Source organism: Anguilla anguilla, chromosome 12 (genome assembly GCF_013347855.1).
Source record: "Anguilla anguilla isolate fAngAng1 chromosome 12, fAngAng1.pri, whole genome shotgun sequence".
Classification (NCBI taxonomy): Eukaryota; Metazoa; Chordata; class Actinopteri; order Anguilliformes; family Anguillidae; genus Anguilla; species Anguilla anguilla.
This window is the reverse complement of record NC_049212.1, coordinates 27,305,230-27,328,860: the sequence shown is the minus strand read 5'-3', so window position 1 is coordinate 27,328,860 and position 23,631 is coordinate 27,305,230. Positions and strand designations below refer to the sequence as shown.

General features: G+C 42.2%; 1 protein-coding gene across 2 annotated transcripts; it reads right to left on the bottom strand.

The window, feature by feature from the left end:
* Positions 1–129: 129 nt before the first annotated feature.
* Positions 130–23,182, bottom strand: LOC118209713 (large neutral amino acids transporter small subunit 4-like). 2 transcript variants are annotated; one of them, XM_035385281.1, is made up of 15 exons: positions 22,987–23,182; positions 18,510–18,747; positions 14,712–14,946; positions 14,239–14,294; positions 14,015–14,091; positions 11,331–11,423; positions 10,406–10,539; positions 9,778–9,980; positions 7,713–7,856; positions 7,430–7,447; positions 6,688–6,817; positions 6,457–6,589; positions 5,756–5,829; positions 5,031–5,154; positions 130–4,599 (listed from the first exon to the last, which is right to left on the bottom strand). In XM_035385281.1, the coding sequence occupies exons 2-15, from the start codon at positions 18,667–18,669 to the stop codon at positions 4,438–4,440; spliced, it is 1,743 nt and encodes a 580-aa protein (XP_035241172.1). In that variant the 5' UTR covers positions 18,670–18,747; positions 22,987–23,182; the 3' UTR covers positions 130–4,437. The 2 variants fall into 2 exon arrangements, with proteins under 2 accessions (XP_035241172.1, XP_035241173.1); XM_035385282.1 differs by lacking the exon at positions 7,430–7,447 and having other exon boundaries at positions 4,438–4,599.
* Positions 23,183–23,631: the final 449 nt, after the last annotated feature.

Genomic DNA, 23,631 nt, shown 5'->3' with positions numbered 1-23,631 from the left:
CTGTATATTATAAGGCTGTCCTGAAGGTGAACTGTGACAATTTTGAAGGAGCTTAGAACAGTGTGATGTTTCATTATTGAGACGGCATAATTTAAATGATCAGAAACATTTATGAGCAAGAATGCAAAGACATATCTAAATAAATTTATTGATACTGTATGACATGAATAACGCATTTGGCTTAAAAACACAAAGGTCTTGTATCCCCACTCTTGTGGCCAGATGGTGATGTCATATCAAACGTGACAGCTAACCTTTTCATACTTTTTCTAGTGTCACATGCTGAATGAATGAATCAAAAAACAAAATAAAAGTGTGACAGTGGGCATATATGTTTACAATAAAGCTAAACACATATTCATAAAAAATAATAGAAAAATCGCTACCTCAACATTACCACCATCACTGTCAGAGTATCATCAGATGGAAAACTGTCCAAAATTAAATTAAAAACAGAATATTTTCAAGTTTACATGATAACATTGGCTATACCCTCTCCCTGAGGCATTTGAGGGAGTACGTAGAGAGTAAACAGACATGCAGTGGCTTTCCATCCTCTTCTGCTCTGGTTATGATAGCTAATTGCCTGCTTGGATCCTTTGATCAACACATTATCAGAGTTTATCATATTATCAAAGCAGGCCAGAAAACTTTATATGATTTATAAGCAAAGGGTGTTGTTGAACAACACTGATCATGGCATGGAATAGTGAAGATACTGCTGGTCTGCCATTCAGAGTATGCTGACGCACATTTGTGGCTGAGAGGGACGGTTTTTGCGTGGCAATTAGTCTGGTGCTCTGCTCATGTGTGCTGTTAAACAACTCCCAGTGGCTCCGTTAGACATTACTGCTTGTTATCTTGGCTAATTGGCCAGCCTGCATTAGCTAAGTATAACTTGAAATGGCGTGGTGGCGTTCTGCAAATGAGTATAAACACAAACCAGCCTGTAGCAGGTTAAAAGAGGATGAAAACATCACACCATGAGTTCAGACAGATACCACTCAGATGAGCTCAAGTGACATTAATTGATTATTAATCTCTGGTAAAAATCTAATCTCAAAACTCAAAAAATGACATAAAACGTTATTTTGAAGTGTTAACTCCATTGCTAATCTAAAGGTTTCCCCACCAGAATTCAGGTGTACACATGTAAGGAAATATTAATAGGCTCACAGAACATAACATGAACATGGCTATATAAAATATAAACGTTGTACTTAAACTAAAGCAATATGATAGGCGAGGGTGTGCGATACTGCTTTTGTAGTTATATTGCCAGATATATGAAGCAGACAAATCTATGAACATAGTGATTCAAGTATTCATTGTAAAAGCATACAAGCATATGGCAGTTAATTTGATGGATTAAAAATGAGTTACTTTGTGTAACATTCAAAGGTGGGCATCAAGAAATTAATACTTCTCTGCTGAAGGAAATTCAGAGGATTTGAAGCTTTCAGATAAGTCTTACTTCCTCAGTACACAAAATCCCTTTATATTTGAAGTCAATATTCCACTTTAACAGGGTGAATCTAGACTGACATCACCAATGCAAAACAGTTGTAAACTACATGTAATGCAGAGCCTGAGCTGCCGGTTGTCCCTGGTGTAGTCTACCAATCTCCCTGGTACAGCATATACCAGCCATATCCCCACACCCTGGAACAGCATATACCAGCCATATCCCCACACCCTGGAACAGCATATACCAGCCATATCCCCACACCCTGGTACTGCATATACCAGCCTTATCATCCCCACACCATGGTACAGCATGAGATGCAGGCCACCCCTTCACCACAGTCTGGTACAGCACACACCAGCCACAAAAATAATTTTGTTTTGTCATTACTGTATCACTAGGCAAAACCACATTTTCCCACAAGATTACAGCGGGTCCCAACATGTCTGTGGCTGGTGACCGAGAAAGAATCTAATCTGTTCACCCAGACACAAGGGCTCATACAACCAGTTATTGCTCAGAACTTTAGGTCAGACTCAGAGTAACCCTCTGGGATTCTTCCTTTCATAACTCTGACATTAGATCCAATAAACATTTAAATGAATCATAATGCAAAGACATATGCATACATACTCAAATGTCATAATAAAATAAGGACAGTGTTTGTATTTTTTAAATGAATGCCTAACCAATGGCACTACATGCATCAACTTTAAAGGGTATGCTCTGGCGCTCCATGGTCTGGACGGTCTTTCCTGGTGAAGAGTTTGAGCACTGTGCATAAATGCCTGCACATGCTACACGGCCCCTATGTACCCAGGAACTGCTACACTGCTATCTCTCAGTCTAACCTCTCCTCCCTCCCCCCCACACACACACTCACACTCACACACACCTACACACGCACACACACACACTCACACACACACGCACACACACAAAGAGTATCCTCTCACAAGTTCCTCTCTCAGGCTATGTGAAGCCATGCTCTCATTGACAGAAATGTTCCAGCAGCCTATCAGCATAACTCAGCAAAAACATGGCAAATCAGTCAGTTTTACAAAGAGCTAGGCTAAATAAATCCGTCCATCAAAACATCACCTGCTCACTAACTAGCATGCTATCCAGCCATTCCATGCCATCACAAGCAGCTGCCATGGCTTTGGTTCAATGAGAGGAAGAGCAGGTAAAGAGCATGGGATTACATATTGGATATCCTATAGGATAACACATTACATGGCAAGCAATAGTAGCCCCAGTTCGGAGCGACAGGTAGACTGGGAGGGGGCACAGGCAGGATTAGGGCCACTGAACACTGACACCAATTTCATCACAAGGCCATTGCCCTTCCATTTGACATACGCATTTTAAAACTTTGCACATCTCCAAACTTACATATATTAGTCAGCTTTGTCAAGCAGAGAATTCACGTTGTCAAAACGCGAAACTGAAAAAGTAGCTGTTACTTTAATTTATTATTCAAAGTTAAGGAGGGCAAATGAATGGATTAATTTCAGGCCTTGAATATGGTGATGCAGTACACCAAAAGTCCTGCTGGTGCATCTGGTGAGACACTGTAGTTCTTTATGGGGGCATAGCCACTACCAGATCAGTCCATAGGCTGTGCAAGAGGTGGTGTCCTCCACCAAGTGAATGCCTGTCCCTGCTCTGGTAGCAAAGGCTGTTCAGCCCAGGTAGAATTTACCAATAAAATGAACTCTGTTCCAAATGTGTCACCAAGACTTTAAACACACAGGTCCACATCCTGTTGCTGTCCCTCATGAAAACATTGCAACGGAACGTGCAAGTCATTCCTTTCCTCCCAGTTAAAAAAATTACTGCTACTTGTGTTATCATTTAGCACCATTTTAGGGATAAAAATGTGAAACTTTGAAGCATAATTCAATACAGCTTCTACAGCTCTTCCAACAATCTGGCTATATAAGGTGAGAATAAATGCAAGTAAAAAAAAAACACTGTAATCAATATGAAAGAAAGGATTATAGATTCCACCACTCATGAACTCTTTGCTCTCAAATAAATGGGAGCAAACAATAAGTACCCCTACACTGGGGGTACAGGCCTTTCCTTTTGTAATAGTGATGAATACTGGTGTTAAAACTGAAAACGCTGGACGAGAAAGATAATAATATTATGCAAGTGGAGTCATAGTGTTTGTGTCTTCTCTTTTCCCAAGGTTAAAATCTTTGCCTGCCATTCATTTTGTTCTTATTGTGATTTTCAGGACACTCTAGTTCTCCTCAGTTCTCTGCTGAGATGCAAAATTGGGCATGAAATGGTAAACCAAGGAAAGAAAAACAGAGAGGAGTGTTTTGTCACATGACTGAGGGTGTACACCAGAGTTGGTTCTGGCATAAACACTCTATGCAGTTAGGGCCACAACTATTCCTGGGCCACATAATTCAAGTTTTTTTTTTTTTTTGGGGGGGGGGGGGGGGCTTGGCACAACAACACTTTGTTTAGGACACATTCTTGTTTAGTGCTGCAAAAACCCTAGGCCCAGGTCTGAGATACTCTCCCTCCCATACTCCCACTCCCTCTCTTCTGTTCTCTCTTTTTCTCCCTCCTTCCTTCAGTCCTTGCACGCAGTTCCGATGCTGCTGCCCTTCTCAGTGACAGGGGCAGCAGGTTCCCCAGTGCAAACGAAATGCCTCTATATGTGCGCTTCAAGGAAATGTGAATTTTTCCTTTTGAGTGGTGTGCATCCTTCACAGTGTGTATATACGTATGTGCCGTGGTGTTAGGGACTGTGAAAAGGTGTGTGCTTCCATCACCATCTGAGCCTTGCTCGGGGCACGTCTGTGAGAGGTGCAGGGGTTTGTGGGACGTGACACGTGTGTCTGTGCATTTTTTGGGAATGTCTGGTGGAACGAGCAGAGCACAAGTCCGGGGAGGAGCGATAATAAAGTCTTTGCCTCCCCTTCTGCGTTCCTCTCTCTCCGCCTTCCTCTCTACACGAAGGCCTCGCTCTTTCCGTTGCCGTTGGCCTTGACGTAATTCTTGGCGTCTTCCTCGCGTTCCCGTTTCTCACGGAGGAGACGGCGGCTGTAGCAGAGCAGGTAGAGCGGCAGGCAGAACCCCAGCATACTCAGCCCCAGGAGCCCCACGTTCACCTGCGCAGGACGGAGACACGGTCAAAACAGCCAATCGAAAATGGAATGGAGACATGGGGTGGTCAAACCAGCCAATCAAAAATGGAATGGAGACACAGGAAGGTCAAACTAGCCAATCAAATCATCTCTAGAATGGAGACATGTTGTATAATAACCTTAATAGCAAAAGCATTCATTATGGCTTTATTAATGATGTTATTATTATTATTATTATTATTATTATAGAAGCTGACAAAATTAAATAATCACCTTTGACAGTTTTATGATTGTAAAATGTAAAAATAAATGATAGACACAACAGCAATGCATAGAGTTTCCAGAAGCACAGGTAAGAGGAAATAGTCAAATCCCGAAAAGGAGGTAAAACAGGACCGGAGACGTGCGCACTAAATGTTTAAAGATGTCTGTGTGGTGATCGTAGAGGTGCTTACCCAGAGAGGGTCTCCATTCAGAGGTCCCATCATGGCCATGAACAGAGGCTGCTGCAGGAGGGCGAACAGGGCACTGATGAGGGACTGCATCCCAGTCAGGCTGCCAAACTGAGAGGACGGGTATCTGGAGAAGAGGGGCGAATATGGGCGATCAGCGATTAACCAGAGAAACTTACACATGTAACATTCTTTAAATGGCAAATGGACACCAAGCTACACAAAGTGCTCACAAATTAATGCCTCTCATTCGCACACACATGCTCACACACCAGTGGCAAAAGGCTGCCTTACAAGGTGCCAACCAACTCATCGGGAGCAATTAAGGGTTAGGTGTCTTGAGCAAGGACACTTCAACACTTATTTTTTGCCCAGAGTGTCCAGGGATCAAACCAGCAACTCTCCAATTGCCAGGTGACCACTTTACAGCCTAGTGTTGCTGTAATACACAATCTATCAGTATGCAGTTGGAGATTTACTAATAAGATTCAGGTTAACTACCTCCCTCAAGCATAAAATGGCAGTGTGTATCAGACCAGCCATCTTTGAGTTACAAACCCTAACGTTTATGCTATACTGCCACCCCAGGTAATGGTTAATGGTGTGCAGGTCACACTAGTGGCACCCTATTCTGCTGCACAAACGCATATTTTCTTAGTTTTTTTATTCATATTTCCCATTTCAGAATGAGCTCCTCTTTCCAGGCATTAATGACCGCTGACACTCACACAGCAGCATACAGCCCTCCACAGGCAGAGTGGATGAACCCTCTCACGATCGTGTGCAGGACAAAGGAAAAAATCTGGGATGGGAGAGAAACACAAACACATATAAATACAAAGTCTCATATCTTTATAAATTCACATGAAGTCACATGCAGTCTCCTGTCTGTGCTATAAGTCAATTAAGTCGAGGACGGAGTGTAGCACAGTGGGTAAGGAACTGGGCTTGTAACCGAAAGGTCGCAGGTTCGATTCCCGGGTAAGGACACTGCCGTTGTACCCTTGAGCAAGGTACTTAACCGGAATTGCTTCAGTATATATCCAGCTGTATAAATGGATACAATGTAAAATGCTATGTAAAAGTTGTGTAAGTCGCTCTGGATAAGAGCGTCTGCTAAATGCCTGTAATGTAATGTAATGTAATTATTGCCCAATGAACTGGAGAAATCTCAACTGAGTTGATCATTATGATCATAAAAGTAATTAACAAGATGCTGCCACTAGGGGGCGAACTAGTACTGTGTAACCGAGGATTTGCAGTCATATAACATAATAAGCGCAGAGTATTGTGCTGCAGGGGTTTGATGTAGCAGTGGGTGTGCGGCTCAAATATTCCTCCGTAGTACGATGGATTGTGTGTAAGTGCGGAGCTGAGACCAGTCAGGGAGTATGGGCGTGGCCGGAGGGAGAGGTATAGAATGTTTTACCTGAAGGGGCAGGTTTGGCACCAGGCATGTGACCCCAAAGCCGACCAGCAGCAGGTTGGTGAACAGGAAGGCCCTTGTGGAGTTTGTGATCTTCTGAATCAGTCTGCTTCGCCGTTTTGGCTGTGCCTGGCTCCTGGTGGGATTGAAAACAGAAGGTGACAGGAAAAGATGAAGCAGAGGAAGACTGGGTCAGAGAGGACGGTGAAGTGCTTGTGCGTCAGAGACACTCACTTGGCTGTCTCCCCAGCAGACTCTCCATCCTCACAGTCCTTCAGTTTCCAGTCCATAATGTAGCCAATCACAGGGGCCGTCAGCAGGCAGAGGAGCTGCAGCACCCCAAAGATGGAGGTGTAGAGACTCACTGAGAGAGAAAGAGAGAGAGGAAGAGGGGTCACTCAATGGGGTAAATAAAAAGGTTAGTGAAATACAATTCTATTTTTGATCTTCGGTCTTTCAAATGCATTTTTCTTCTAGCCCAAAACAGATGGAATGAACACAGTAAAATGTTCAGTGTTAGTGTCTTCCAGAGTACATATGAGTCCAATAGGGGCCATAAGTGCTCTGTAAGTGTTGATTTAACACTGAACACTTTATTGTGAAGGGATGGAATGAGTAGACAGAATGAATGCATGGAATGAAAATGAAATCGGAGTATGAAAACATGTAAGGCTCACAATCATGTATACAGAATATAAGAATATAAGGATGAATAATAATGAGATCAGACCATTCAGCCCATTTAGGCTTACTATTTCCTTACAAGCCAAGGAGTATACAGCACTATGTCGAACCTGGATTTGAACAACCTCAGTTTCTACATCTAGGACATGACTTGGCAAACTGTTTCACACAGTGACAGTGCGTATTTATATTTATGCTCAGCACTTGCTTTATATGAATGAGCTGGAGTGATAAACAGAGAGAAATGGCTGCTGGAGTTAGAATGCTGAACTGATCAAGCTTTCAGTCTTACCTTCTTTCATTCTCTCCACTGAAAAGCACCAAGAGGCCAGCATGTGTTATAGGACAGGAAAGCAGAGAGAGCGAAGGACAGAGAGGAAGAAGAGCAGATCCAGAGGGTTAAGGACCTACAGCTAGCACATAGCGTTGCCAGTCTCTGCACAAGGGTCATGCACAACGAACTCTACCAAACACCACCAAATATGACCAAACACCACCAAACACCATCCAAATACAAAGGCACACACACAGACATACTGACACGCACACACACACACACACACACAAACACACACCTTTGTTCAGGTCTCCATCTGTCAGGGACTCCAAGATGCTGTTCATGGCTCCCATGTAGAAGATGAGGCGCAGCTGTGTGATGCACATGGTGATCAGACTCAGCAGGAATATGGGGCTGAAGATGCTCTGCATAAACGAGGGGGCTGATGGAGCGAGAGAGGGAGAGAGAGAGGGAGAGAGGCAGGGAGAGCGATTATATAGCCTTGAGTTTATATCACATTTCTTTCACTTTACAGCCATGTTCAGCCTCAGGATTGGGCAGGCCCAGGTCTGAATCATGTGACCTTTAGTTACCTTTCCCCTAGTTTACACTCTGAACAGCAGCTGAGCTGACATCATACCCTAATGATACAACTTTAATTAAGCAGCTAAGTAAGAGATGGAGGGCAGAGGGAAGCTCTCTGGTGTCATATAATCTGTGCTCTCCTTATATGATCCACGCCACCTGCAGCATATCGGCCAGGGTGTGGGAGGGTTCAGTTGGTTATGAGTCTCTGTTTATCACTATCTGGCCACTCTCACTGATCGATCGGGCGGGTGCCCATGGGCTGCATGATAAGCTGTATATGAAAGATCTTCCTCTGACTCCAGTGTATACAAGCTTAACTGCAGTCTGCGCTGTGAAAAGAAACTGGCTGGCAACACCAAGTGTTTCGGAGAACCGCAGATGTCCCAAATTGGCAGGGGGCATGGTTCGTGCATGAAAGCAGCTGTGGTTGCAGATTATTTTCCCATTCTAAATTAGGGTGGGAATTCTAGATGTTCAACCCCACACTGGGAGCCATTTTGTTTTTAAAAGAACAAAAAGAAAAAAGATTTTTATAACTATGTATCGTGCATTTTGTATAAAGTTCAGTCAAAACGTCCAGCTGCACTACAGTTCTTTTTACAAGCACATTCTTCACTCAAGTTCAAGATTAAATACAGTATACAGTTGTTTGAATGGTGCCATGTGATCTCACACTTTCTCTTTCCACACTCATACAGGAATAGTAAACTTGCTGTGTCAGTAACTTGCAGGACCATTATCCTGTTGCAGGACTCTAATGGGTCTGAGTGCCTCATCCTGGAATCTTGACCTCTAACCTGTCCCCGCTTACCCTAAAGCACCCCCTAAGGGGCCTGTTGGATGCCTGAAAAATCACACCCCTCAAAGAGCTAAACAAATCAGGCAGTGGCATACAGAGAGACAAGGTGGTAAGGTAAATCCACCTCCATCCCTCAGCATTCCAAAACTGTCAGCCCGTTGTGGTAATCACCCCCTCCTACCCCCAGCTGTTACCTGGCCTCTGCCTCCCCCCTCCAGTGCTGGCCCCAGACCCAATGAAATATTTTAAGGTTTCTAAGAAGGCCGTCTGATTCAATTGCATGGTCTGATTGGTACAAAAGGCTCTCTCAGGAATCCCTGCTGGGATGCAGCCTGTCAGAGGGGAAGAGGGGACCCTCTCAAGACCCATTTCCTAATTGCACTCTACATATCTGGGTTAGTGCAGGCAAAGGGCAGAAGTGTACACACTGGCTTCAGCTTCGTGAAGTCTGGCTCCCTGGTGCCCTCACCCAAATAAGCAGTCAGAACCCAACATTAACACGCTATTACTGCTATCGCTAATGCTCCATATCCAGGGACTGCAGCCCCAGTCCTGGAGAGCTGCAGGGTTTGCAGGCTTTTGTATTCAACTCAAAATCAGCTGCCAGTTTAGACCGAAAAAACTAGTTGTGCCACATTAACTAGGATGAACTGCTTATTTGGTCAATGAGTGCCAAAGTAACAATGAAAACCAGTGGCTCTCCAGGACCAGGTTTGGGAAGCCCTGCAGACCCTGCCGTTCTCCAGGACCACAGCCAGGAACCCCAGGTGTATTTTACTGTACTGACTGTGTGCAAATGTAGCTGCTTCCTGTACCTTCTTTCAGCACAGCGACTGTGTAATGCATCTTTCATTCTACAGGCATATTATAATTAACAGAAAGAGAACATACATCATGGACCACGCCACGTAATTAAAGCCAGCACAGACCTTTAAAAAATTTAGACACAAAACATGGCTGTAGATTGTAGTCTTACATTGGTCCTGAGGCTGGCACTTGACCTCCAGGTCGACGGTAGAGAGGCAGAGCTTGTTGCCCTCCTGAGCAGCCAGCTCTTTGGGGTTGTGCTTGATGGAGTTTCCCACGCTCAGGCGGCGCCCCACGGTGGTCACCTGCCGGTAGAACTGCTTTCCTGTAATCTTGTGATCAAAGCCCAGCCAGCTGAACTTGATCTTCACTCTGACAGAGAAAAGCAATACAGACATTTACTGAGAGACTGACAGCAGCACAGACATTTGTGAGAGAGAGCAACGGTGCTGCATCCCACCAACTGCACCCTCCAAACTGTTGTGAGTCACTGTGACTCAAGTATTGTGCTCACTGGCACAAAACCCACTGCCCACTGATACTTCGCTCACTGACAAACTGACACTTATCACATCTGCCCAAAGCACTTCCAGGCATTTAGTCCACACAGAACAGAAGCAGAAATATTCAGGAAATGCATCTACAGCTGCTTATGAATGTTATTGTGTGCATGTGTGTCCAAACGTCAGTTTGTAGGTAAATGATGAGCCTAGATGATGCTCTTTTCTCCTCATTACGTCTCCTTACTGCACGTTCTTATTTGTCCTCGTGTTCTTGTTCTTGTGTGTCTCACTCACGTGTAGTCCATGTCCTCTGGTCCGGGAAAGGGTTCCAAAGGCCAGTTGCAGAAGCAGTTGATGAAAACGAGGCCGGCACAGCCAGCCCACACCATTAGGATGGTGATGAAAGTTATACCAAGATCATACACGACCTGAGGGAGGCGACACACACACTGTCAACCACCACGCCCATCACCAGCTCTCGATCTCAGCATAGATATCATTAAGCAGTCAATCCCAGCTAAACAGGAGAGAGAATCCAGGACCAGAGAAGTTCTTCTAGTTTATTATCCTAATGCTCATGTTTGTGTTATTTGTAAATGTATCACATGGCCAGACACTACAGACCCAAGGGAGTGTAAGTAAACAGTGTTTTACAGTTCTTTATTTTGGGATGTTAGGTTATGGCATGAAACCTCAGTGTGCTCTTATCCAGCTCAGTGCTTGAAAGATGACTGGTGGGTGTATCCACAGTGTTTTGCAGGCACATTAATGCATGTGTGGCAGAGGTGGAAAGTCCAGGGATTTGGAAGTAAAAGTCCTTCCATGTGTTTCTTCCACCTTTGATTTCACTAATTAGTTTTATTTCCTGGCTGAAGAACTGTGCCAATTAGCAAATCCAGATTTTTGGAAGAAAATACTGGGCAGGACGTTTACTTTCTGAACTTGGATTTCCCACCTCTGATGTTTGGAGGAGATGTCCTATATTTAACATGAGCACTGTTAATTAAATAAAAAACACTGGGCAGGTTATTGTATTTGTAGAGGTATCTGTTTTTATTCTAATATGTTCGATGTCCATTTCTCTTAAGCCAGGCACAGAACATTTGGAAACTGAAGTTCTCTAGTGAGACAGCACCAGACATGTTTTAATGGCCTGTACTGCATGTAATTACAGGAGGAACATGGGGCAGGACACAGAAGTGGTACGGCTGTTCCGTACCTTAATCCCTGGAAAGGTGACAGCGGAGGAGGCGTAGGAGCCAATCATGAGGGCGATGAAAGTCGATCTGAGGTCACCAAACATATTTGGCAGCTGGGGAAAAAAAACAGAAATTCTTTTCACTAACAACACCTAACGTCTACAACAGAACCTGACTGCTGCACCAGGGACTAATGCTCTTCAGCAGGTGAACGCTGTTCCACCTTTCTTCACTTATCAGTTAAGGAGAGCACAGATGAGTGTGTGCTCTCCTCCTAAACACAGCACATGAAGCTACCGCCTATTTTCACACCACGGCCCACAAGCTCAGCTTGCACAAACATGTCTATGTGCAGACTGCGTGACCGTTTGACCAGTGGGGGTCGCTGGTGAGCAATGAGATACAGTACAAATGATGTGTTTGCTGGCCACAGGCCGCACTGATGACACAGACTGTGAATTGATCTTGGTTTATCAATGGCATTTGCATCATGAGGATGAACACTGGCAGTAAAACTGCTTACTAATAGATAACATAGTGTCAGTGAAGTTATATAGATTTACCAAATGGAGTGTAAAGTCCAAGTTACCACATATCTGGCTAAACAGTGTCAATGAATTTCTCACTTGGTGTTTACTTGCTTTGAACTGGTGAATTGATTACCAGGCTATCCACAGTTACCCAGTTACTGTTTTTTGCTTCACACATGTCTATGATCATTCGTTTACTGTCCTACACCCCCAAGTGACTTATCTGTTTGTTCACTGTTTTTCTCAATGCTCTGGCCGAGGAATATTTGAAATACGTAAACCAATTCATTTTTGTTGAACCCAGGGGACTCTAAAGTCCCTTTTTCAATGTTTATGCTGATACTATAAGTCTCAATCTATTTGGTGCTGTGAAAGAAAGGTATTGCAAATATGAGGCAATTTACCATATAGTGCTTGTACCAATATTACTTATCTTGCTATCGAACTACACATTATAACAAGTAAGCCTAGTATTACCTTCCTCAATAAACATTACTAGCTGGGGAAGTAGCATACTCCTCTTTCTAACACTCTGTAAGGGGAGGTTCAATCTGCTAATCAATGTTGCCCAATTTAGCTGACTGGTGCCAGCCAGTGTATATTTTGTTGAATTAAAAGCTTACCAATTCTAGGGTAGCTATTTTTAATACATTGGAAATGCAATGGATTATCATTTTTACAAACTGAGTATCAAAGTATAATTGGGAAACTTTCATCTGACTTCAAAATATTAGAATTTTTACATTAGTACTGCTCCAATATAAATATCCATAGATAACCACAGTTCACACAACCTTAAACTGCACTCCAAAGACATTTAGCACCAGAAAACACACCCCAAACACATTTACCACTTTAAACTTCACTTCACAATATTTCCAGTGTTATTAGCCCAGTCCCTGCTTGATACAGAATTAGCTGCAGTATTGGGTTAGATAGACCCCCAGGGAGTATGCAGAATTAGAAGCCTGTCTTTCATCATCGCCATGGTAGTTTCCCTTCTTCTGTCCTCAGCCACACAGACATCACATGGCAGACCCAACTGCATGAGTCATTTATAGGGAGGAAGCTGCCACTACACACACTCTGCTATCTGTTTACCATACAGTTCAGCCCTATCCTGATTCAGCTCTCTGCACTGCTCAACAGGCTCTGGTCCCTCTGTGGTGAAATGAGCTTCCCACTGCAGTCAGAACAACAGAAACAGCAGAAATCCTGCTGATCTTCCAACACAAACTGAAGACCAAGCTTTTCAGATTGCACCATAGCTCTGCTGAATCTGCTTAGCTACACTGTCTGACCAAAACTATCTGGTCTGGGGCTGTTTATCATGGTTTGGGCTTGCCCCATTAGTTCCAGTGAAGGCAAATCTTAATGCTACAGCATACAATCACATTCTAGACGATTCTTTGCTTCCCCAAAAGCTTGGGGAAAGCCCTTTCCTGTTTAAGCATGACAATTCCCCCCAGCACACAGTGAGATCCATAGAGAAATGGTTTTGTCGAGAAGGTTGAGGAAGGACTTGAATGAGCTCTGACCTCAACCCCATCCAACACCTTTGGGATCAATTGGAAGGCCAACTGCAAGCCAGGCCTAATCGTCCAATCAGTGCCTGACCTCAGTAATTCTCTTCTGGCTGAATGGAAGCAAATCCTTGCAGCAATGCTCCAACATCTAGTATAAAGCCTTCCTAAAAGAGTGGAGGTTGTTAAAGCAGCAAAAGGTGGACCAACTCCATATTAATGCCCATAATTTTGAATGAGATGTTGGATGTCAGGTATCTACATGCTTTTGGCCATGTAGTGTATGTTCTTTCTATCCTTTGGAGATAATGACATCATAGTTACCATTGTGTAAAGAGCGGTTAGTTGTATAGCGGTATGTATTTTGTTTACAATGCTAATTGTTGGTTTGTTAAGTTAATTCTATGCTTATTGATTATGAATGGGCTTTCTTTCCTACCCGGTGATATCACACCTTTGTGTTCCTGAGACTAAAATGCTGGTGTTCTCCACATTTGTCAGTCACTCAGGATAAGAGCACCTGCTAAGTGACTGTAATGTAGTCTATAATTTTGCATATATACACAAACACATACACACACGCACACACTGCCAGTATGCACACAGTACACGCATACACACACACTCACATACACACACACACACACTTACCGTCAGAGATGTGAAGGTCATGCACATTCCTCCAAAACCATTCAGTGCAAGAGCAATGAAGATCAGGACTGACAGCTCTGTATGGGATGGGAAAACAGTTAGAAAACAGTAGGAAAGAAAGAAAGAAAGAAAGAATCATTCACAACGCAGAAATGCATACAGATACACAATACACAAAGCAGGTGAAAGGTGCTGCAGAGAGGGGGAAGGATAAGGATATGTACCATTGGGGTTACTGGATCCATAGGCAATCAGCAGGCAGGAGAGAGCAAAGCTTCCACTGAAATTAGACAAAATGGCATCTGTCAGTTTAAAACCTTTGTATAATTTCTGCACTCACAAAAACTGTTTTTCAAGCCACTGTGAGAACTGAAAAAGGAGTGAAAATCAACAGCTTTTATGTGACCTGAAGACTTTTCACAGTGTCAAGGCCTTTCATCACACACGGCTTTCAATGTGGTGCTGTGCCACACATGGCTTGCGTTAAGATAAATACTAAATACTGTTCATCACACTTATCCTTGGGCTATTCTTTCTCAAATTTGTCATGACAGGTTTGTAGCTTCAATAATTAGCTGATGTTTGCATTTTGAAATCAAATCTAAAACATAAATTGCTCCATATGTCAGTGTTATTTGAGTTTAACAGAACTCTTATTAAGTGAAAACATCTTCATAATTAACCGGGGCCTCCTCACCTGCCCAGCAGCCGGAGTTTGCGTGGCCCATATTTGTCCATGACAATGCCCAGGGGGAGAGTGATGGCACTCAACAGGAAGGACCCAACAGTGAAGGCCAGGTTCAGCATTTCATCCTGATCCTTGCAGATGAGCCAGCCGTTCATTCTCAGGTGCTCCTCCTCCTCCTGTGCTGAGTGGCCCTCCCCTTCTGCCATGGAGGCAGACTGGCTGTGGTTCAGCACTGACACATTCCCTGCAGGGACAGGACCAACAAGGGCCTCAGTCACTGAGACACTGACACAATTAAGGGTAGGTGTTTGAGTCTCACACTGAGTCACTGACACAATTCAGGGGAGGGGTTTGAGTCTCATACTGAGCCACTGACACAATTAAGGGGAGGTGTTTGAGTCTCACACTGAATCACTGGCACAATTAAGGGGAGTGGTTTGAGTCTCACACTGAGATACTGACACCATAGTCATGCATATTTAACTAGACAGGAAGACACGCCTTCAGCTAACCTAAGCTTGTGAAGTCCCGCAAGTAAGCCTGTTCTGCGCGTGTTCAAGGTGAAACACTGGAGCTCCCATTACACTGAATGGGGAATATCAGACTTTTGAAGGCAAAATAAAACTTCCCCGATGGTACTCTGAAACTATTAACAATCCGTTACGTTTCATATGAAAAGCAGATTGTAGAAATATGTAATATATCAAATATGTACATTTTATTTTTAAAATTTTCAAGACCACATCAGCCATTATTTCACAAACATTGGCACATAAAATTTAAAAAATTGACCGATGAAGTTTTCTTTGGTAGTTAAATCACCTTGGTTGTCTACATTGAATTCAATGGGCAGCAAGCTCTTTTGCCCTCAACATGTGCAGTAGATCCAAGGCTTCACTACCTGGCCCTTCCTACCCTCTCCAGTTCCTATGTATGTTCTACGATTGACATAATTAAGGGAAGGGGTTATGTTCTCTGGAAATTAGTCACAAACAGCCCCAGTTATTGATAGTTAACCAGGCACAAAAAAAGGCTATTTAAGATTTATTTAAACATATTCTTTCTGGAGATTGCAATGTTCATTCCATTCTATCAATGGAAACCAAACATACATCACAACACATTTTCTGGAAAGCTCACTTCAAGCCAAGATGTGTTAGCTTACCTACCAACCGGCTGTAGAAAACATTTGACGGTTGACCCTATTTATAGCTATTTATTTTCCATTTTGAAACGTTGCCTACACCAGCCCCTGCCGTATAATTTTTTGGATCAGCAATTTTCCTCCCAAAATATGGGTAGTTTATCCAGTTTAGAGGACATATCTGACCAGTCTGATAATAAGCTACGTCATCAACATTCCCTGAATTTAGACGGAGAGTGGAGAGCAGAGAGGACTGCCATAACCAGTTTAATGCTGCTCAAGTTTGTGATGTACAGAGCAATAATGACATCATAAAATAAAATTAGCAATTGCTACCCTTATTCGTATTGACCGCTAAGAAAATTGTTTGATAATTAAATGAGGAAAATGACTTGAAACAGGTAGTCATGGGAACCCCTTTTAAAGGCAACGGCTGAGCTGAGTCAGAGGAAAATGAGGCACATGTGCGCAGCTCTACCGTCTGAAACATTTGGAATCTGACCTTCAAAACACTTGGAAGCCCTTTTTTGGGAAACATGCCAATCAGTTCGAAAATATTTGTCTTGCGTTAAACGAGGGCTCCCCCCCCCCCCCCCCCCGCTCCTTCCTACGTGAGCCTTGAGTTTCTGGGTGAGAGGGTCACAGAGAAAGGTTAGATGAACAGCCTGTGACAGACACGCTGCATAAATAACCAGGGTCAGTGTCTGTACCCCCAGACCAGGGGATCACTCTAGAAGAACATAAACAACTCCTGGAAGGTCTTGTTTGCTTCTCTTCTCTTTCTGAGTGTCAGCAAAGTTCATAAATAACAAACTTTCAACATTGCGGCAGGGGTAGGGGTGGGTCCAAAGGGAGCTGAGAGACTGTGGTGTCTCCCTTTCCTAATATTCTAATCAAATATAACAGCCAATAGGCTCCAACTATTCTACCATGATGCATCGATAGCAAAGTTTCTACTTGCCAAGATCAAACAGACTACACCAGGGACTCAACAGGTCATTGGATCATCAAACCGTCAGCTGTGAGCATCATTCATTCGACAATCCTGCCACCAACACATTTCTCTATTTCATGTCTGATTAGAACAGTCATGCAATCCATTGCCTCTCAGTTTAATTTATGAGGTGAGCTAAACAATTAAAGATACATCCAATTGAAAATATTATGGAAAAGGACTATGAATGCTTTCCAAAAGCAACGCTTCGATTTAAACATAGACTATTCAAAGAATTCATAAAAATATGATTTATATGAAAAATTCAGATAAATTAAAAATATACAACTGTGCTTTCTTGCCATCGAAACACTGTTTAATACATGACCTGTAATTGCAGTCACATGATTTTCACTGAATGAGGGTATGATTCTCACAGCAGTTAAAACATTAGAAGAACGCCACACCTGGTTTAAATCTGTGTTCTGCTTGTGTCTGAGGCACATGACCATGTTTTCTCTCGCCTGCACATAAATTTGGCTTGATTAGTTTGGTATGCAGAGGTTCTTGACTACCAGGGTTGCCAGTTCAGGGTATATATCTGAAATTATTTTTAGAAGCTCAGGGTAAAGTTTAGTGTAAAAGGTTTTCAGGGTAATTTTGTTTACCTATGGCCCTAAAACTCTAACTAAGTCCCTGCCTCTCTCAGAAAGAAGTGCACAGTGAAACGTAACTCCTGACCACAGCAATGGAGGCCGTCTTTGGTTTAACTTCCTTGAATCTAAAATGTGTGTTTGCTTAGTAGCGCTTCCAGGGGAGTCCTGCTCTGACAAAGGAGCTTGACTTCAAAAGCACCAGCTTGATTGCTACTGTAAAAAACATTTGTGTCCTCAAATTTCTCCTTTTTACAAGTGATATTTTATGTATACTTACAGCCTGTTGAATTGCTATCACCATATTACATATATTTTGGTATATTTCGCTTATTAGTTTTCAGTGTGTTAAAAAGCTTTTAAACACAGCTAAGGTGGTGGCCATGCAATTATTATTAATGTCCGAATTGGCTACTTAAAAGGTCATAACGGAGTCCATTTACGTGAAATATTCCCATAGGAAATGTATGGCCTCAATTAATTAATTTAAATGGAAATGTTGCAATTTTATTCATAATAATTTTAAAAGTATAATTAGCTTAATAAAGCCATTGAATAATATATTATATCTGTGGATATAACAGAATCATACTGTGCATGTTTCATATACAAACAAACAACATATTAAAAAGAAATCAAAGGACAAATGTATATTCATTTGTAGACATGAGGAAGTAGGTTACTTGGTAGTTCTTCTTGTGCTTTTTAACCCCTATAAACAATAATTTGCTACATAACAAATGCATACATTTCAGCAACTGTTGCTGTGCACATGAGAGAGTGATGTCCTAGCTGGTTTATTTTTATTTCTATAACCTTTCCACACTACTGTATAAGTGCACATGTACAAGTGTAACATGTCACGTTACATTACACCTATGCTTGTTTACACTTACAATCCATGTTGCTTACCAGACTCAGTGCATGGGTAGAGTTCTATGTTCTGTGCTTACCATACTCGATGCACAGTAAGAGCTCTGTGCACTGTGCTTAGTGGACCTGATGCACAGGTAGAGCTCTGTGCGCCGTGCTTAGTGGACCTGATGCACAGGTAGAGCTCTGTGCTCTGTGCTTACCAGACTCAACGCAGAGGTAGGAGTAGAATCCCTCTGACTTCAGCATGATGAGCAAGGAGCCCCATCCCAGCAGCACGGCGGAAAACAGCAGGTTCTCAATCACCGCAGTCACTGCCATCCACCAGCGGCGGGAGAAGGACGTGGCCAGGGAGGGAGCCATGGTGTGAGTTCAAGTGAGAAAAATAGGGGTGCGTTCGGAGGCTGGTGCCCCACAAGGCTCCAGGGAAAGTCCCAGTAACTGTGGATAAAAAAGAAGCACAGGTCTGATTTGGAAATTTGTTCATAAATGAACTACACATTTTATGTATCTCTGTTCTGCTGTTAGCAGAGAGCTAATCTTTTAAAAATCTTTTGTAAAATAGTATTGTCCAATATAACCAGCCTGCCACATTCTGGATTCATTCACACAGCTCTTTAGGCTTGCCAATGACTGTTGCTAAATGTACTCTGTATTGTTCCACCTCTGTGTGTATGCAAGTGTGTGTACGTGTGTACATTTAGCTTTATCTTGCTGCTCAAGATACTCTTCCGCCAAGTCTTCCGTCCTCAGCCATTATTATCCAATAGGACTCTGAGTATATGCAAACATTGGTTATTTGAATTTTGATTATGGTATATTGGTATGTAGAGTCTATATTAATTGATTGTAACAATTTATGCTCTTTCATTCTGGGTATTGTAGTGAATTTTTATGGTTAAAGTCAAATAGTGAAGATATGATATACATTATTTACAGTGAAACACCATAATACATTTAGAGTCTGTTAGATATGTATTCTTAATATACTGTTACCATTATTTAAAAGGTAAAGTTCTGGCACCCCAGTTGCCAATATTTTACTGTGAAATCGACTTTAAAAAAAATTTTTTTACAGTGTACCCATTTACCCTTGCAAAATTAGACCCCGGAATCCAAAGATATGGCCAATATTTTTTTTAATCCTCTAGGAGGTAGCAGCAAATGTAGAGACCACTGTAACTGAAGCTAAAAGACAATATGTATCTGAGGATTAGCACAGGTTTTCTCACATGACCAAAACAAGTAAAACCCTGGTTGCAACTGGTTTCAAAAATGTAGATAGAGATTGAGCAACAGCTGATCTTGTGCTAAACCTCAACAAACAAGTGCCAGACAGCTGGTTTCATTTCCTTTCTCTGATTCAATCAGTAGCCCAACTGTGATGACGAATACTGAGTCAATTTCAGTCAGTAGTTAAAGGCATTATATGCAGGATTTTTAATTTGAAAATATTATAAAATAATCATGCTAACGCATATCTATGATGTACTGACCATCTCTCAAAGTATTTATGCACTTTTGCCAAATTCTTGCACCTTTTCCTGTATTTGTTATTCTAAATGAAAATGTGTTAGGGATGTTTCTGGCTGTGATGCTCTTTTCTGTGCTGGGGTGGGTGTGGCTAAAGAGCCTGTGGTTTCAGATCAGATTTTAGTGGAGTGTTTGTTGCCAGCTAGCTGCTGTAATGGCCCAGGTACAGCAAAGCAAAAAGACAAGCCGATAGGCTCATTCAAGAACTAGAGTTAATCTTGGATTAAATGGAGTTGGCTTCCTTTCTGTTGGACCCGTAAGTAATGTTACCAGTTATCCAGCTAGGGTCACCAGACATCCAGGTTTTGACCGGAATGCCCAGTTTTCAAATTATTAGTGTATGTCCGCTTTGTGGTCCTGATTGAACAATTTAATGTCTGGTCTGAGTAACTGATGGGAGAAATTCACTGGTAGTTTCCTATGAATTTGTGTGTCTGTGACTTGGTTGGGTAATCAGGGGCAAATGGTTGGATTTGAAGACAGAGGAGGAGACTTCTTTGATTGTAAACACATGACCACAGCCAAGCTAAAAGAAATCCTGCATAATATGCCTTTAAAGTATTCAGAAGTCTTCTGCCCCTAGAGCCTGGTGGTAGTAAAATCTCTGCATAGGAAGCCATTATAATTTAGTAAATTTTGTAAGAAAAATAAACATCTTTCAGATGACATTTCAGTATTAATTTTACAATTATGTTCGTAAGGAAACTCTGCTGCAATTCTTTAATGCACTGAAATATATATTTGCTCAGGTGTGCTATAGTCACTATATAAAGCTGTTCTGGTATCAGCCCTTTCTGCTGGTTGAACTTTCAGCCTGAAATGCAGCAATCACATACCTGCAGAATTCCTGATTTGGCAGGGAAATGCTTTGCACTTGACAGATACAAAAACAATAGGGGTAGAGTCCTGTTAGATAATACACAGTTGGCCACGGAGGGAAGATTTTACTTGGGGAGGGCTTCCCTGTGCACATCTGACCTGCCTTTCAGCAGTGCAGCCCTCTGGCACAGAGACTATGCAGCTCTGCAGGTGGATGCCAGTGTGAAAAGAAGAACATCATCCCAAACTGTCAGAAGACATTTCGAGGACAGGCGATAAGATAGCTTGCAGTACACTTCTTGTATTTAAACTTTTCTGGGTAAAAACAATGTAACACAGCAGGATTTTTTTTATTATCTTTGATTAAACTAATCTAAATATGTTTTTTAGTTGTTAAAATGTGGAGGGATCCCACAGGAAGAGGTTGACTTTAGCAGAATTGACAAATATGTTGAATTCAAAACATAAGACTATACTCCATACGTGGTTATTTTATTATTGCACACTATATTACAAAACACATTACAAGACGAAACTTCAATTTGTTACATTTGTTTAATGCTATCAATATTACCTCCCAGTATTATTTTTTTTTTTTTTTGTTGTTGTTGTTTTACTGCTGCCGATCTTTATTTATTATTTATCATGAGGAAAATTTCCTCACCTACACTGCTAAAAAGTACCCACGCGCATGTCCGTCACAAACTCCACCCATTCTTCTGCCACAGCTCCACCCCGTATGCACGGATTGGAAGTGATTGTTACAAAGGAAAAAACTTCACAGAGCAGCTGCACGTGAGGCTGGGATCCAGCCGGTTCGAACCGGTGTGGCGCGAGAAATCTGCAATAACAATTTTATCTGGTTCCTTTTTTCCCCCCCTTTTTTTATCTGTGTGCACAAGGATGGGCATCCTTCCTCATTCTTAGTGTGCTTCATTAGCTCGGAATATGCAATATTTTGAATGTTTATCGAGTAGATCTAGAGTACCGAAATATAAGATTCAGTCTTATTTTGGCGTTCGTACACAAATAAAAGATAAAATAAAAGGGGATGATTATTGCTGTGCCTGTCACGGTTAAGGATGTGACTGCATTGCCTGTGCCATTTCCTGTCATTGCAAAACAACATCTTTATCTTGTATATTGGCATACAGAATAATATCTGTTTGAATACTGTTATTCCGACAATGTCCTCCTTAACACGAGTGCTCTGCTACGATTAACACTGTGCTCTCTGTTAAAGGGTTGAATCAACTCTCAAACAATAACAGACTTCTGTATCTGCGGGAAATGAACGGCTCCCTAAACTGGTCTGAACTGGACTGAAACCACCAGCCCCTACAGTGCGCCTCCGTCTGTCGGCAGCCCCCCACCCACTCACCCCCTACTGCACACTCACGAAGCTCATCTGACCAGCAGCTCAACATGCTCATGTTACATGTGTACTGTTCTTGTAGCCATAGCCTAATTTAGATTTAAAAGATAATTTACGGCTGACAATGGTAGGCAACGACACAAACACCCAGCGCTCGATGTGCGCATCCTGTTTTTCTACTTCCGCTGTCTTTTTAATGCAGCCACTCGAACACCCATTGGGTCTCATCAATAACAAACAACGGGTTTTTTTCGCTACATAATCCGAGATAAAAGAACAGCACCGCAATTTCAGTAGCAACGCACAGCTGTTATCCCCTGTGTTGTATCCATACACTATATAACATTATCTGTGTATTACAGGCCGTTTTACTCCCCTTTAATATCACTATAGGTTATACTTGGTGGTTTGATCGGCTGGCATCACATTGTAAAGCGGTTATAACTTTCGATCCGTAGCCGTAGCAAATAATAGTTTAACGGGGCTTTAATCTGAGCATTTTTAAGAGAAACATACACGACAGGGCTCTTCTCATTCAGCTAATGGTTAACTAAACGAAAGAACGCTTCATACAGCAACTCAGGTTCAGATTTTACTGCAATGCAGTTTGAGAATACGGATTACATGGAAACACAGGGATTTTTTTTTTCTTAACCCATTGCGATTGTCATTGTCACACAATAAAAAGGATCGGAACTGGAAATACATAAGACTGTACTAGTAGCTGACTTGTTTTCTTATGATGTTCAAATTGTGCACCCGAAAGAGTACTGGATGTAGGCTACTAACGAATGTTGTTCCACTGACACCAACCACTCTGGTATGTATATTCCGATACATCTGCAGTGCACCGGCGGTTCGATCTGCGCTATCCATGCAAAGTATTAAAGTCATGTTGACCAAAACTCCCTCTCAAGCATCCCTTTTGTGACATAGTGTATGACATGTCATACCTGAATGGCACCGAAATCCTACGCAGAATCAAATGCCTCCTCTCCTTCTGACATGCCCTTTGTTCACAAATTATTTTTCCTTGAGAAAAAGTATTCAAGTAAAAAAAAATTCAGAATACTACACCCAGTGACACTGGCTCTTATACACCAGTATTTCTCTCCGGACCCTCTTTATATATTTGCAGAGCGTTCGACAAACAACCAAGTGACGCCATTGGCTATCTGCAGCTAGAAACAGACTGGAACCAATCAGACACAAGATTGACTGGTTAAATAAATAATTATAGCAAGGGCAGTTTTTAGGATGTTGTACACAATAGACGAAAACAAGTCTTAGAATTACGCGGGTACCCGGCGTCATCGGGGGTTGTTTACGAAACACTTACAACGCTGAACACGGAAAAGAATAACTGTAAATGAAGTCCTGCTACGCTGTTTAGTATAAACATGTGAATGTAAAACTAGAGTAAATGCAATATTTCATATCGACCGGTGCACTGTCATACTCCTAATCTTTGGAAACTTTTATCAGTGAGTGTTGGTACTGTATGGATTTGTAACTCTATTTTATTTTTTTCGCGTGTACATTTCAGTCGTACTTAAATGAATCAGAAAACATGCTATGGTTATTTCTTTACCTATCAG

Bases quoted from the DNA above. Each gene is read 5' to 3' on its own strand.
- LOC118209713 (XM_035385281.1), bottom strand. From the start codon at position 18,669: ATGGCTCCCTCCCTGGCCACGTCCTTCTCCCGCCGCTGGTGGATGGCA. The intron at 14,947-18,509 runs GTAAGCACAGAG...CTGTCCCTGCAG, and splicing joins CTACCTCTGCGTTGAGTCTG to GGAATGTGTCAGTGCTGAAC. The intron at 10,540-11,330 runs GTACGGAACAGC...CGCCTCCCTCAG, and splicing joins TCACCTTTCCAGGGATTAAG to GTCGTGTATGATCTTGGTAT.